The sequence below is a fragment of the Salmo salar genome, chromosome 12 (genome assembly GCF_965601325.2).
Source record: "Salmo salar chromosome 12, fSalSal1, whole genome shotgun sequence".
Lineage (NCBI taxonomy): Eukaryota > Metazoa > Chordata > Actinopteri > Salmoniformes > Salmonidae > Salmo > Salmo salar.
Window position 1 is genome coordinate 31,751,263 of NC_138302.1, and position 13,774 is coordinate 31,765,036.

General features: G+C 41.8%; 1 protein-coding gene across 1 annotated transcript; it reads right to left on the reverse strand.

The window, feature by feature from the left end:
* Positions 1-42: 42 nt before the first annotated feature.
* Positions 43-13,624, reverse strand: LOC106564737 (uncharacterized). The gene is made up of 32 exons (XM_014131047.3): positions 13,399-13,624; positions 12,719-12,793; positions 12,494-12,532; positions 12,341-12,403; positions 10,766-10,819; positions 10,504-10,539; positions 8,977-9,000; positions 8,815-8,868; positions 8,597-8,650; positions 8,287-8,319; positions 8,092-8,148; positions 7,933-7,986; positions 7,786-7,839; positions 7,537-7,590; positions 7,251-7,304; positions 7,059-7,112; positions 6,792-6,845; positions 6,544-6,597; positions 6,387-6,440; positions 6,230-6,274; positions 6,074-6,127; positions 5,872-5,925; positions 5,416-5,469; positions 3,804-3,875; positions 3,681-3,716; positions 3,384-3,428; positions 3,266-3,298; positions 2,722-2,868; positions 1,984-2,038; positions 1,659-1,847; positions 1,352-1,429; positions 43-1,162 (listed from the first exon to the last, which is right to left on the reverse strand). Exons 1-32 carry the CDS (start codon positions 13,471-13,473, stop codon positions 957-959), a joined length of 2,064 nt encoding a protein of 687 aa, XP_013986522.1. The 5' UTR covers positions 13,474-13,624; the 3' UTR covers positions 43-956.
* Positions 13,625-13,774: the final 150 nt, after the last annotated feature.

The following is a 13,774-nucleotide window of genomic DNA, read 5'->3' on the forward strand; positions in this document are numbered from 1 at the left end:
TGCTGGATTTTCGTTGTAGTCGTTCATATAAAACATGCAAGACTTTATCAAAATGTGTTTATTTTCTCTTTTGTACAACCTTTGATGTCACCTCCTCCGACCTTTATAATAAATAAGAATGGCATATACAATTTCTACATATGTCTTCAAACAACACTGCCGTCCTAGTTCTCCCATCACAAAAACAGTCATCATGACAAAGAAAATCCTACATCAGGAAGAGAAAGCATAGGGGATGGTGAGTGAATATGCAACAAAGATACTTGCAAACAAATGAAAGTCATTGAACCAACAGTATACCGGTAATTTGTATGAAAGTTCGGTATTGACACAAATACATAAACATACAGAATTCTGTGAATTAAAAAAGGTTGGTACATTGTCGCTTAAAGCACAGTTAGTCTGGTCTGTTTTGGTTTTAACTTGGTTCATATTTAACAAAACACCAAGCCTACAGTACCCAATAAAATCACAATTAGTTTGCCCAAAAAATGTAATGGTCTTTTTATATCACAGTGCAAAGATGGCAAAAGCTAGAGCTGAGGTAAAAAAAAAAAAAGGGATAGGGGTGTTCCAAGAGCTAAGGAGTACTGAAATGTATTTTAGAAGGGTATAACAAAACAATAAAACAAAATACAAACAAACAGTCAAAACACATCAAACAAAGTCATGTTTCTTCCACAGGGTTGGGGGTACATTTTCATCTAATTTCAATTTGAATTCATTCAAATCAGGAAATTAACTGAAATTCCAGTTCAATTCCATTTCCTGCTTTTCAATGAGAAACATTTTTGAATTAGAATTTCAGTTTACTTCCTGAATTGACGGAAATGAAATGGAATTGACCCCAACCCTGATCTTCCGTGGCGCGTTAGTTAGTTCCTCCATTAGTCTCTCAATAGTTTGGCCCCTGTGGCCCCTAAGTTCAGGGACCCGTTGGGTCTCCGACTCACATCTTATTCCTCATTTGGCCCTTTCATGCTGGAATCTTTTGCCGATATCGGTGACGCCACCATAGGAAGGATGCACTGTGACGACTCGCAGTAGCCATTGAGGCCAGGACGACCAGGAGGCCCTGGAACGCCGGGAATACCGGGAACGCCGCGTGGCCCTCTCTCGCCATCGCGGCCGTCTGTGCCATAGGCGGCTCTACCGTGATCACCTGTGGATAGAGTGGTCAGTTGAGATTTGTACATGAATGTGGAACTACTAAATAGCTAGCGAACCATGTTATAGCTGAGCATATAGAGACTTGGCGCATATTGGGTTAGCACAGTGTTTATGGCTATAGCCTTCATTATTATGGTATGGGCATGTAGCCTTATAATACTCTTGTGACTGATATCTTTACCTGGTAGACCGGGTGCTCCAGGTGCTCCTTTATCCCCTCTCGCTGTGGGTCCTCTGTCTCCTCTGTCGCCCGTGTCACCTACGCAGAACGTATACATTATCATCAATTAAAGTAACGTTTAGTGATGCAGGATGGCTGTAGTGAACTTCACTTGTGATTGCACAAACAATCCTAATTATTCAAATGGAGATCACTTATACTACTGCTACCAGCCTGCTTCAACCAACTTGTCATTGTCTTAACAAACTAGGCCATAATATTACATTTAGGATATATTTCCACCATCTTCAGAGACCCAGGACCTCACCTTTGGGCCCTTTGCGACCCAGTAGCCCTGGAGGTCCTTTGAGACCTGGCAGTCCTCTGGCCCCGTCCAGTCCTGGGTAGCCGTTCTCTCCGGAGGGGCCTGCAGGACCAGGGGGGCCAGGGGGACCTGGCAGTCCAGAGATTCCTGCCTCAGGCCTCCTCAGGCTGGCTGCTAGCTGGGCTAGCTGCTCTGTGGCACAGGAAGGGAAAAGGATGGGGGGGTCAGTTCAATGAAACCTATGGACCTGCCTTATCAAATGTGATGGGTTCAGTAATGGTCAATATCAAATGGATAAGAGTTTGATATGAAAATGATCATGACTTACCTTGCATTACCCTCATGCAAACTTGTGTGATGTGTGTATCGCTTGGTTTTTTCCCCTGGGAAAACAGGTGGTTGTTGAGAGAATTGTGGTGTTAACCGGTAACTAATGCTATTCATAGCTAGCTACACAGGCTTTTTTTTCATGAAATGTCTTAACCCATGGACATACTTAAAGAGATTCACTGGTAAACTCTTTAGCCAGTAGTTCTGAATGTAGCGCTCATGGGCCAAAAGTGGTCCACGAAAATTGCCTATTGTGTCACATATGTGCAGATATGTGCAACACGTCAATGATCTCTCTCTCGCTCTGCTGTGTGTGCCTCTTACTAGCTGTCACTCAAATGGAGAGGGGCTGAAGCTCATTGGCTAGAACTCAAATTGCTAGGGGGCTGGCCCACATGGGGGAATATGTAGGGAAAATGGCGCAGCACAGCTTCCAGAAAAACAGTCGCTTTCAAACGAGGGATTTCGTGACTAATTGAGGTAAGACAGTCATTCTCATAGATTATGCATGTATAAACTACACATTGACACATACAGCCCAAAACACATACAGCCCCAAAAATACTTAGTAGACGTCAAAGTTCGGGAGCGTGTCTTTAACACAGGGCAAAGTCATCATGTGAATTCTGCTGTCTCCTCCAGTCTACTCCATATGAGTGCAGTACTAAGAAACATTTCTTTTTGACTCCTGCTCTGTTTCAGGCCCTCAGATCTGGTTAATTGTTAAAGGGCCTACCGCTGGCCCCTGTGTCCCTGGCAGTCCTGGCACCCCTCTGTCTCCCTGCATACCACGTGGTCCAGGTTGGCCCGGCTTGCCCTCTGGGCCTGGTATGCCCCGGCCGCCCTCCGGCCCTTTGTTTCCAGTCTCTCCTGGTCTGCCCGTCTGAAAACAGCGACAGAGCGCGACACAATGGCATTCAGCATTCATTCAAAACAAAAGGTAAAATTGAATTACACAGACTGCACCATTGGGAGGATAGACAATGCTGTCTGTCTAGGTCTAGGATCATGTGTTTCAGGCATGTAGTCCTACAGTGTGCAAGGCTTTCTTTTGACATGGCACAAACACTGTGAAGTGATTCAGTAATGAGAAATGATGACGCTCACTTGTACGTGACCTCTAGCATTAGACAGCGGTATAAAGTTGTGGGATCTAATCATGATGAGTCCTCCATGATTTTGGGACGAACAGGTATCACATTATGTGTACTGGACATAATTGGCCTAGTCCATGTCAACAGAGAGCTGTAGCAGTAAGCAGTGCTATAAACTGGACTCACCGATCCTTTCTCTCCTGGCTCCCCTTCGTCACCCTATAATAAAACAGAATCAGTACTCTTTTACTTTAAAAAACAAATGTTGGGCACAGCAACGTTTTTTCTTTATGTATTTACTCACAAAGTCCCCTCTGTCTCCCGCTGTGCCCTCTGAACCTGCTTCTCCCTAAATCAACGAGTAGAAATGTCTTTGTTAGAGAAAACACATGTCTTACAGGATCATTAACATGTATCCATCCCAAGTAGGCCTTGGTGGGGCCTTCTGTACTATTCTGGTAGCTCCTAGTGCTTGATGTTACTCATTTGAATTCACTCCATTCATCTTCTTCCATAATTTGATGGCTACATAGAATATGGTCACCTCCCTTATGGAGGAATGTACTATTCGGTCAGTTGAGATGGTATTGATAGAACTTACTTGTTCTCCTTGAGCACCGGTCAAACCGACTCCACCCTGGAGAGATAGGAAAATGAACATTATATTTTGCTTTTACACATGTATTTCTGCTTCTGCTTTAGTGGTACCTTTTATATTCCTTACCCTGTCTCCATTCTGTCCAACCAGGCCGGCAGGGCCAGGCAAACCAGGAAGCCCGAGATCCCCTTTACCTCCCTGTAAAAAGGAAATAAATATATATACATACACACACACACACTTAAACTCAAACACAGTGGATTGCCTGTGCAACGCACCCAACCTCCCCCCTTGCCTTCAGCTGACTACATTTGCACCCAAAAATATTTTTAGCTGGAAAAAAAACATGTCTAAACGGGGGTGAGCTGGAAAGGTTATTGGGGACACACTCCATGAGATGTTTTGGAAGTGTGGGTACTGATTGTGGCATACCCTCGGCCGACTGGTTTAAGGAATTCCTGGGAAACAGAGGGTTCTTTCAGGCCTTTTCAGCTTATTTTCCTGGCCTGAATCCTCCTCTCTGAAGAAATACCCCTGGGCCCATGGACCAGTGTAACAGGACTCCATTCATGCCCCCTCATCAGCGGATTACAGTATTACTGCAGTCTGGAGGCTTAAAAAGGGCTGCCACTCTCAATATGAGAGAGCATACGGCTCCACTTGCTTGGAGTGGGTTTGCTCTTAGTCACTGGTATTCAGCTTGGTTGAGCTGAATGGTTACTATGGTAATGACGCCAATGTTAAATTGTATATGTATGGAATGATACCAGATAATAGCAATATACACTGAGTGTACAAAACATTAAGAACACCTTCCTACTATTGAGTTGCACCCCCTGTTTTGCCTTAAGTGAATTTAACAAAGAACATCAAGGGATCATAGCTTCCACCTGGATTCACCTGGTCAGTCTATGTCATGGAAAGAGCAGGTGTTTCTAATGTTTTGTACACTCAGTGCATTGTTTATACTGATGTTATGTCATATATAAATAGCAAAAGACTGTTGGTATGGATGGGGGCGGCTTGTGTTATTTGCACTCTGAGGTGTCGTAGTTCCAGGAAAGGTAGGGCAGGAAAGGCATTGTAATGAAAATAACATATGAGGAAAGTAAGCATAAATAATTACATATACAATTATATCAACATCATTTTAATGGCCACCCTAGTAAATGTTGAGAGACCAGCATCGACTTTGTTCTTGCCACACAGCACATGATCCTAAAAAGGTCATTTATTTCATACTCTTTGTTTTCTTCTTCCTCCTCTTTCACACCATCTTCATCATGTTCTTGTCTTCCTCTTCTTTCCCCATCACAGTAGCATCATAATCCATCACATTGCAAACCACAAAATCCTGTTCTGTATTCCGAATTGAACTGGTGTCACTCCGATATTTCCTTGTCTGCATCTTACCTTACCAATCCTTGCATTTTCTCACAACAAAGTCTGATGACTGGAGCACCACAGGGTTCTGTGCTTGAAGATGCTCAACTCCCTCTAGTCTTCCACCTATTTACTACCCAGGTTACAGATTTCACCAGCATCTTAGCCTACTTCATGTGTATGTTTCAAGTTCATTGGTCAGTTTGATAATCATGGTTCATACCATGATACTTGTATGGATGTCTACGAGAAATTGTCAAAGGCTTTATTTATTGTGGTTCAGGATACATATAATGGGCTTGTTTTGGGGCTATGAGTATGTCAGTTATAATGGTCTGTTGGGCTGTTGACTTACCCTGGGTCCTGGTGCCCCTGCAGGTCCGTCTGGGCCACGCACTCCTCTTTCACCCTACAGCGAAATAAGAGAAGAAGAATAGGAAGTTATAGAGAAGCAATTGTGGCGCAGGTGCAGATTTATTATAGTCTTGTAGTCCAAGACCTTCCCAAATGAATCACATGAAGTTCTGAGCTTGTTGAACAATGCTTATAGAATAATAGAGCAAAGGTTGTGCGTGGCAATAGAGTTCAAATGCTTTGTGCTGATCTTGTTAATTCTATTGTTCAGTTATTTAGCTCACACCTTTAGCCCTAATTCCCTAACCCTAAAACGGTTGCCAAATCACACAGTTCCAGATCATTTATTCAAACTGCTGAAGTTCGTAGACCTTGAAAAGAGTAATCCAACTTGATTGTGTTTTAACATGGATGGCTTTCTCACAGTGAATCACATATAACTATAGAACATACTCACTGGTCCACCTCTTGCTCCGACAGGTCCTACTTCTCCCTGCTCGCCACGTTCCCCCTGTAAACAAAGCAAGTCACCATGAGATCTCTCATGCTACTGGTGCAAGTATGAAAGGGATATTATGTATACTGTATCAAAGTATTTTGTTTCATCACTGTCAATTAATGTGATTTAATTTTTATCAATAGAATTTCTCTTGACTTACTGATTTCCCAGGAGACCCCATTAGTCCTACAGAACCTGGGTCGCCAGAGTTACCCTAGTAACAAAGAGAGGAAAACATAAGATTCCCTATAATAGAGATTAATTTACTGTGTGGTCAATAGCTGATTTTATTCATACATTTAAAATATTCCCCTACCATCTCGCCACTTTGTCCTTTTGGACCATAAGCGCCTGGCAAACCCTATGGCGAGAATCACATCAAAACAAATGAACAACCAAACAAACCCAAACAAATACAAATGTAGAATGGATATGATGAATCAGAGATGCTAGGGGTCAGAGGTCACACTTACAGGAAGTCCTTGGAGCCCAGCATCACCTGGACTGCCAACTTTCCCAGTAATACCCTTAAAAGGATAGAGAAAAAAACAACAGCTTGTCAATCTTACTTATTTCCTGTGTGTACATCCTCATTTAGTCTATGTCTTTGAACAGCAGTTTGAGCTGTACCTTAGATGCTGGCAATCCGGGAATTCCTTCACGTCCATCGGGCCCAGCTAGACCCTGTCCATGGGAGAAAGAACAGGGAAGTTGAGCGTTAACAAAGAAGATTAGCTTCATGGCATGTGTATTGAGTCAGCTGTATGGAGTCCATGAACTCACAGCTCATGCTGTGTGTAACGTCATAGATGTCATAGATGAGATGTTAGTCGATAATAAATCAGATTTAGTAAGGCTGTGGTGTGTACAATACTTACAGGCTCCCCTTTCCCCCCTGGAAGGCCCCTTATTCCTTGTGGCCCTCGGGCCCCCTGCAAAACAACACACAGTGAATAAAAGTCTTTCTACTGTACATTATTTGATAGATAGAGTGCACCTGTATGAATTGACGGCAGGTTTTTTCTTTTGAAAGTGAATGACCATGTGCTCTGTTGTTCTGCAGTGATACTATAACAGTAATAATAATAATGATGATATAACAGTGATAATATATTTGTATGATGGTGTGATGTTTTAGTACTTACTTGACCACCGTTTGGTCCAGTCTCGCCCACTACTCCTCTTTGGCCCACGTCACCCTATAAAAGAAAAACACATTTCTTAAACCAAAATAGTAGAATATAAGTTCAGATGTTACTGTAATGTGAGTAGTGGCAAAGAGGTCATGGTGAAAAAGAGGTGAACGTCACAGTGTTAAAAATAAGACAGGCACTTACTGAGCCACCCTGAATTCCCTGGGGACCGAGATCTCCAAACGTTCCACGTGGTCCCTGTTATCAAACACATTTCAGATGTCAAATATACGTTTTTTTTATGCATTTACTAGTGTGCTCAAACATAAGTTCTGGGATGTTGGGGTTTGGCAGTGCTGAAACAGGCCAAGCTGAAGTAATTTCTACAGCAATATTACACCCGCTGAGGATGGCAGTAATATACAGTACATCGTTCATCTTGGGCATTCATCCTATGATGTCAAGCAATGTGTGACCTCATGACCCTTACCCTGTCACCTTTGAGGCCCATCATGCCTGTTATTCCCCTGGGTCCCCCTTGGCCCTAAAATCACTCAGCAGAGAGATAATAGTGTGTGAGAGATAATAGTGTGTGTGTGTGTGTGAGAGAGAGAGAGAGAGAGAGAGAGAGAGAGAGAGAAGCCAATTTCAATAAAAAAAATACATGTATCATAGCCACATTGTGAATGACACATTCATATTGATACAGATTTGTGAGAGAAATATTAAAATATTTTACTGGTAGCCCTTGAGCTCCCATCTCGCCCTCTCCTGCCTGGTCTCCTTCTTCTCCCTGTAGAAAACATCAAACAAATGTCACAGTCATTATTATTGACCTTATTGTAGTTGTTGATAATTTATCTGGGTAAAAAGAGGGAGACGTTACCTTGTGTCCTTGCTTTCCAGGCTCACCAGACTCTCCTTTTACCCCTTTGTGGCCCTAAAGAGAAACCATATAATGTTACAAGATACAGCATCAACATCTATAGTATATTAGTATCAATGAGAAACCATAGTATAGTATGAGTATTTGTTATACAGTCACCTTCATGCCTGGGAGGCCAGAATATCCGTTAAGACCTGAAGGACAGGCATTGGGACACTGAAAAACACAAGTAAAGCCTATTTGAGGTCATCTAAGAGCCCACAGGAGGGCTCTGCTGAAAAGTTCCCCATCATCAGCATCAGGGTACACATGCATAGCTGTGGTGCCCTTAAAGGAAACTTGTGAACGCCTTACCAGGTCTTCCCCCTTATACACGCCAGGAAGACCCTGGGGAGAAAAAGAGAAAAACACCATTTTAATGACATTTCTGTGTTTGAAGTTATTGTCGGCGAAACAGGGGCTGGTTGTCATACAGGCTGGTTGTTGCAATGCTCTTAAAAATGTACAGGATGCTGTAAATTGTCTGTCTCCCCTTTGATACTTTTCATGGCACACAGAACCATGCCGCTATTACATCACATGGGACTCACATGTGTTGTCCTACTGTACTAAGGATGACAACACTAATATGGAACTAATTCATCATGAAAATAAATATATTTACCCTGGGCCCTGCAGGTCCGGGAAGCCCAACTGGCCCCTTCCTGCCCTGTGATCCCTGTAAATAATAATAATAATATGTTTACAGGTGAATGAATGCAATAATTTAACAAGTAGAAGTCAATATCGCTGTATTAACTGCAATATAATAAGATATTGAAACAGTTGGATGCCCTGTGTACCTAGCCATCATTTTCTAAATGTTAAAAAGGCAGTACTCACCGGGGTTCCGACTTTGCCAAGCTCGCCCACCAACCCTTGTGCACCAGCTGCTCCCTGTCAGTGAAACAAAAAGGACATGACACAGTCGTAATGTACTGAATTCTCTTGTATTTAAATACATTCTTCCTTATTCAGGTGTGGGGAAAATGGTTAAGTACTCACATCAGTCCCATCAGGTCCCTCGCCCTGTGGTAGACAAAAGAGAATTCAAATCAAATTTTGTGCCGAATACAACAGGTTCACATTAGAGTGAAATGCTTACTTACAAGCCCTTAACCAACAATGCAGTTTTAAGAAAACATTTATAAAATATAACAAAGAATTAAGGAGCAACAATAAAATAACAGTAGTGAGGCTATATACAGGGGGTTCCAGTACAGAGTCAATGTGCAGGGGCACCGGTTAGTCAAGGTAATTGAGGTAATATGTACATGTAGGTAGAGGTAAAGTGACTATGCATGGATAATAAACAGAGAGTAGCAGCAGCGTAAAAATGGGGGGTCGGGTGGGGACAGTGCAAATAGTCCAGGTAGCCATTTGATTAGCTGTTCAAGAGCCTAATGGCTTGGGGGTAGAAGCTGTTAAGAAGCCTTTTTGACCTAGACTTGGAGCTCCGGTACCACTTGCTGTGTTGTAGCAGAGAAAGCGATACTGGAGCGCCAAGTCTAGGTCAAAAAGGCTTCTTAACAGCTTCTACCCCCATTCATGGAGAGACTTGATGGTGTAAAATTGAGGTAAAGTTAAATTTTTCTGTATAAACAAGTTAATCAATGCAGTATCAAGGGTACAGTAATAAAATGTACAATTTTAAACAATGCAGTTTCAATAAATCAGTCCTTATAGTATGTCATACCCTTAAATAGATATTGTATCCTTATAAGTGTCATATCCTAGGTGGGCGTATTTATGTCATATATGATTTCAGGTCAACCAATGGGTGTCTGTGTACAATACTTATAAAGGTGTGTTATGCCGAGTTCACAACATCTCATAATTCCGTAAATACCAGCATACAACTGTGAAAAATCCACTGGCAATTACTAGTGGGAAACTCATCTATCATCCACGTGCTCCGAGTTTGTCACTTGCACCTCTCTGTTGTCATTTGTCAAGAAAAAAGACAGCAAGCATGGCGGCATCTTCAGCAGTTGTTGTTTATGGTAAGAAAAAAATGCAAATTGTTGATAGAAAATGTATTCTGTTCATCTTCCTTTTAATTTAGAAAGTGAACGCAGCTCTAGAAATACTTGTTATGGGCAAAAAAGAACAAAACAATCACAAGCCTTCTAATGAGCCCCATGTTTGATGGTATTTCCCAAAACGTGAATGCACCCAACTTGTATTTATAAATCCACAACTGGTAATTACCACCTTCCCACTTGATTATGAACAAAGCATTAGACCATTTTATGGGTGTGTCCTTTTGTTACATGGTCCTTGAAAGGGAGTAGCCTATTCCAGATTTCCAGTCATTTCAGTGGATGGGTAAGACAAGTCCTTGGAGGGGAGGGTCCCATCCTTATGGTAATGTAATAATCCATTGAAACAAGTGAGGTCGATCCCTTTCCAGATGATGTTCGGTCATTTCTGCACGATTGCCATAGGCTATGTCATAATAGACAATACCCCTACTACATCCCTATTATACATACATTATATTAATACATTTAGTTAACCATGCTTACTTACAATCTCCCCGACTTCCCCAGCCTCTCCGGGTTCACCCTGATAGAGAAGCACACAAGATGGTTGGTGATGACAATAACATGGCAGCGAAACAATCTCAACCTTTCATTGCTTTGGATCATACTGATATTTTCTCATTCATACTCTTCTGACCAGCTCCACACACTGAGTACTGAGAGTGTATATGCATTATATTTCAGTAATATAGATATTAGACCGATAGGAAGGTTATGGATACATTTCATTTCAAATAAAGAAAACATACTTTTGGTCCAGGAGGCCCATCTGGGCCGAGATCTCCAACAGGTCCAGTGGCACCCTATAGAGAAAACAAAGCTTATATCAACCACACAAAAATATGAATGAGTAAACAATATAAAACTTCAATACGTGTCTTATGCCCTCCAGTTAAAGAGCTAATTTCATGGTCTGTTACCCCTTCTTAGTGTGATATTCTATATTTTATTCTTTACAAGTATTCAATGAGACTCCTGGGAAATTACAAAAGGACTGATTGTGAAAATATTCATTAGAAACAATAGGCAATCCATCCATTCCTCCATTCCTGAAATGAATTGATTTGAAATGGAACTGTTCCAACACTGAGTTGCTGACACAGTACACTCTGAGATCACCATTAGTAACAGGGTTGCCTTACTTCAAGGCAATATTACTATAAATCTGATTTCCTTAATTCAATTTGCGTTTGATAAACACAAAGGAAGGTTTGTAATCCAAATCTATAATTTATGAACAAGATTTCGACAAATTATGGAAGGCATCTCAATTGAGACAACTCTTATATTCCACTTTGTATCTAGACGATAATACATTACACAGTATGTGATCAATGCTCTAATTAAACAATGTACTAACTAAACCATTGCATATTTTCATCATTGACCTTTCATGGATTACATGTTTCCTGTACAGTAATTTAGCAATTATAAGACTAAAATGGGGGTGTGTCTTCTCTCACACTGTTTAGCCCCTCCCCTCTTCCACCACTTACATAAACCATAGGTCACTTAATTAGTCTAACTAGTCCTCCGCCAAGCTTGAATCAATGGACTGAAAAGAGAAGACGCTCTGAACTATCCTCTCAAGATCAAGGAACTACTACTACTCTCGAACTAGTCAATAGCTTTGGCAGGCAACAAACAACAGAAATCCGGAATCATTCAAATCAGGACTCCAGTTATGGACAGAGAAACAGAAAAAATGGATGATAGTTGACTACTTGAAGTCAGTGTTATCAAGGTATTTGCTGTTCCTTAAAATATGATCACTATTCACTAAACAAAAGAGAATAGGGAGCTACCCAGCCAAAACTAGTGCATACCTCAACACACCTGGACACTACCAACTCTGCCAGACACACAGCAGTCAGCAGTTCATCTGATAAGCCATTCTGTATTCAGCATTATCGCCCAAACAGACAGCACACACACTGTGGCCCTTCTGTTCCACCTTTCCCAGCATACAGTTCTTTCCTATCAGCCATCACTGGGCGGCCGAATCCCCTGCACCCCCCGACTCACACAAAAATACCTCTGTTTCTGTTTCAGTCAGGAAGCTATTTGAAGCATTCTCCTCTCTCCCCTAAATACCCAGGTTGATGTATTCCACTGATTCTCTCCCCCCCAAACCTTTTGCTCAGGAGCCAATATAAACGACTCACACAGCAGTAGTACCACAGATTTTCAGTCCCTTGAGTTTCAGAAGTTACAGATGTTCAGTAGACTCAGTGGAGTCTGTTATCTGATTTTGTACTAAGGTTTCCTGCTTGGGGAGTATGAATAATAAACTGTTGTAAATGTGTGTATTCTGTGTAACTTACGTCTGCCCCTGGTAGGCCGGCTGTTCCGGGAGTTCCTGGTTTGCCGTCTTCCCCATCAGGACCCTGGGAACAGAGTGACCATTTCAATACCATGCTAAAATGTATTAACCATTTATTGGTAGGTTATGGCAAAGGAAATGATAGTCCACTCACAGGGCCGCCTTCTATGAAGTTATCGTCCCCTCTGTCTCCCTGAAATGAAAGAGGAAAAAAGGAATGTTTATTTAATAACCATGTAAAACTCCACTATAGGTTGAAAACGACAGAAAAACACAATTAATGTTGGTCTGTACCAGGTGAGGTGCTGTTCAACAGATAAGTCTGAAGCCTGAAATGACACAAATAAACAATAAAATATGAAATCAAAAGATATCTCACATCAATGCCGTCGACTCCAGGCACGCCTGCTATACCAGGGGGTCCTGCGGGGCCTCTGGGACCGACCGGGCCCCTCTGTAGATAAATGCACAAAATCGTTTAAAGAGCCTCTACTGAAATGTATCTCCAAATCATGGCTGATGGCAGTGCTTTGGTCACCTCACACAAAGAGCTCCATTGTGTGAAATTACTCTTTTTGTGGGGAGAAAGGTCAAGAAAAGAAAACCACAAGCCTTTATCCACTATACAAGGGACCACTCTATGTAACTACATAAGTTGAGAATATTTTTGTTGAGATTCCAACCTATTGGATCCATATGTCAGCACAGGCAGCTGTTATGTTATTTGCCCTACACACACACCTCTAAATCATGCAGCTATTTACAAAAGAAAGAAATAGTCCACTGATCAATAGGCATATTATGGTAATGTATTTGTAAACTATATGATTCAACGAATCTGTAAATGCATAGAAGGTGTGTTTCAAAACATTTGGGAGTCTGAGCATCCCATCCCAGCCTATCCCATCCATGGGAAATTATATCCCAATAACACAGGACAATATAATCTCAAGAAAAGCAGTCATACATGCCTGTCATACAAACCAGTTATACATTGTGGCTGGCAAACAAATCGGTGTGAACCATTGGAGAAGAAAATAACCGTAATTTGTGATTTACCTGAGCGGAGCAAATTAGGACGATTTGCAATAAAATCACCAGCAATGACTCCCGATATATCCTGGCGCGAGCCATGGTCTTCCTAAAGACACAGAAGACGCAAAACGTCCCTTTTACCGGATTAGTTGGGATTTACGGACCACCTGTCAATATTCCCCAACTGAACCTCACAGTAGACTGAAAGGTACCATGTACTATTAAAATGCATGTTTATTCATGATGGACTGGAGAGCTGGTAAGTGGTTGGAGGAGAGATGGAAGGTGCGCGCAAGGGGAGGGGTTCTCTGTGAGACAGTGGGTGGGATTTGGAATGTTCTCTCAATACGTATAAATACCTGCAACTTTCGCTGACTTGTAGTTTGTGAACTAAACGCTT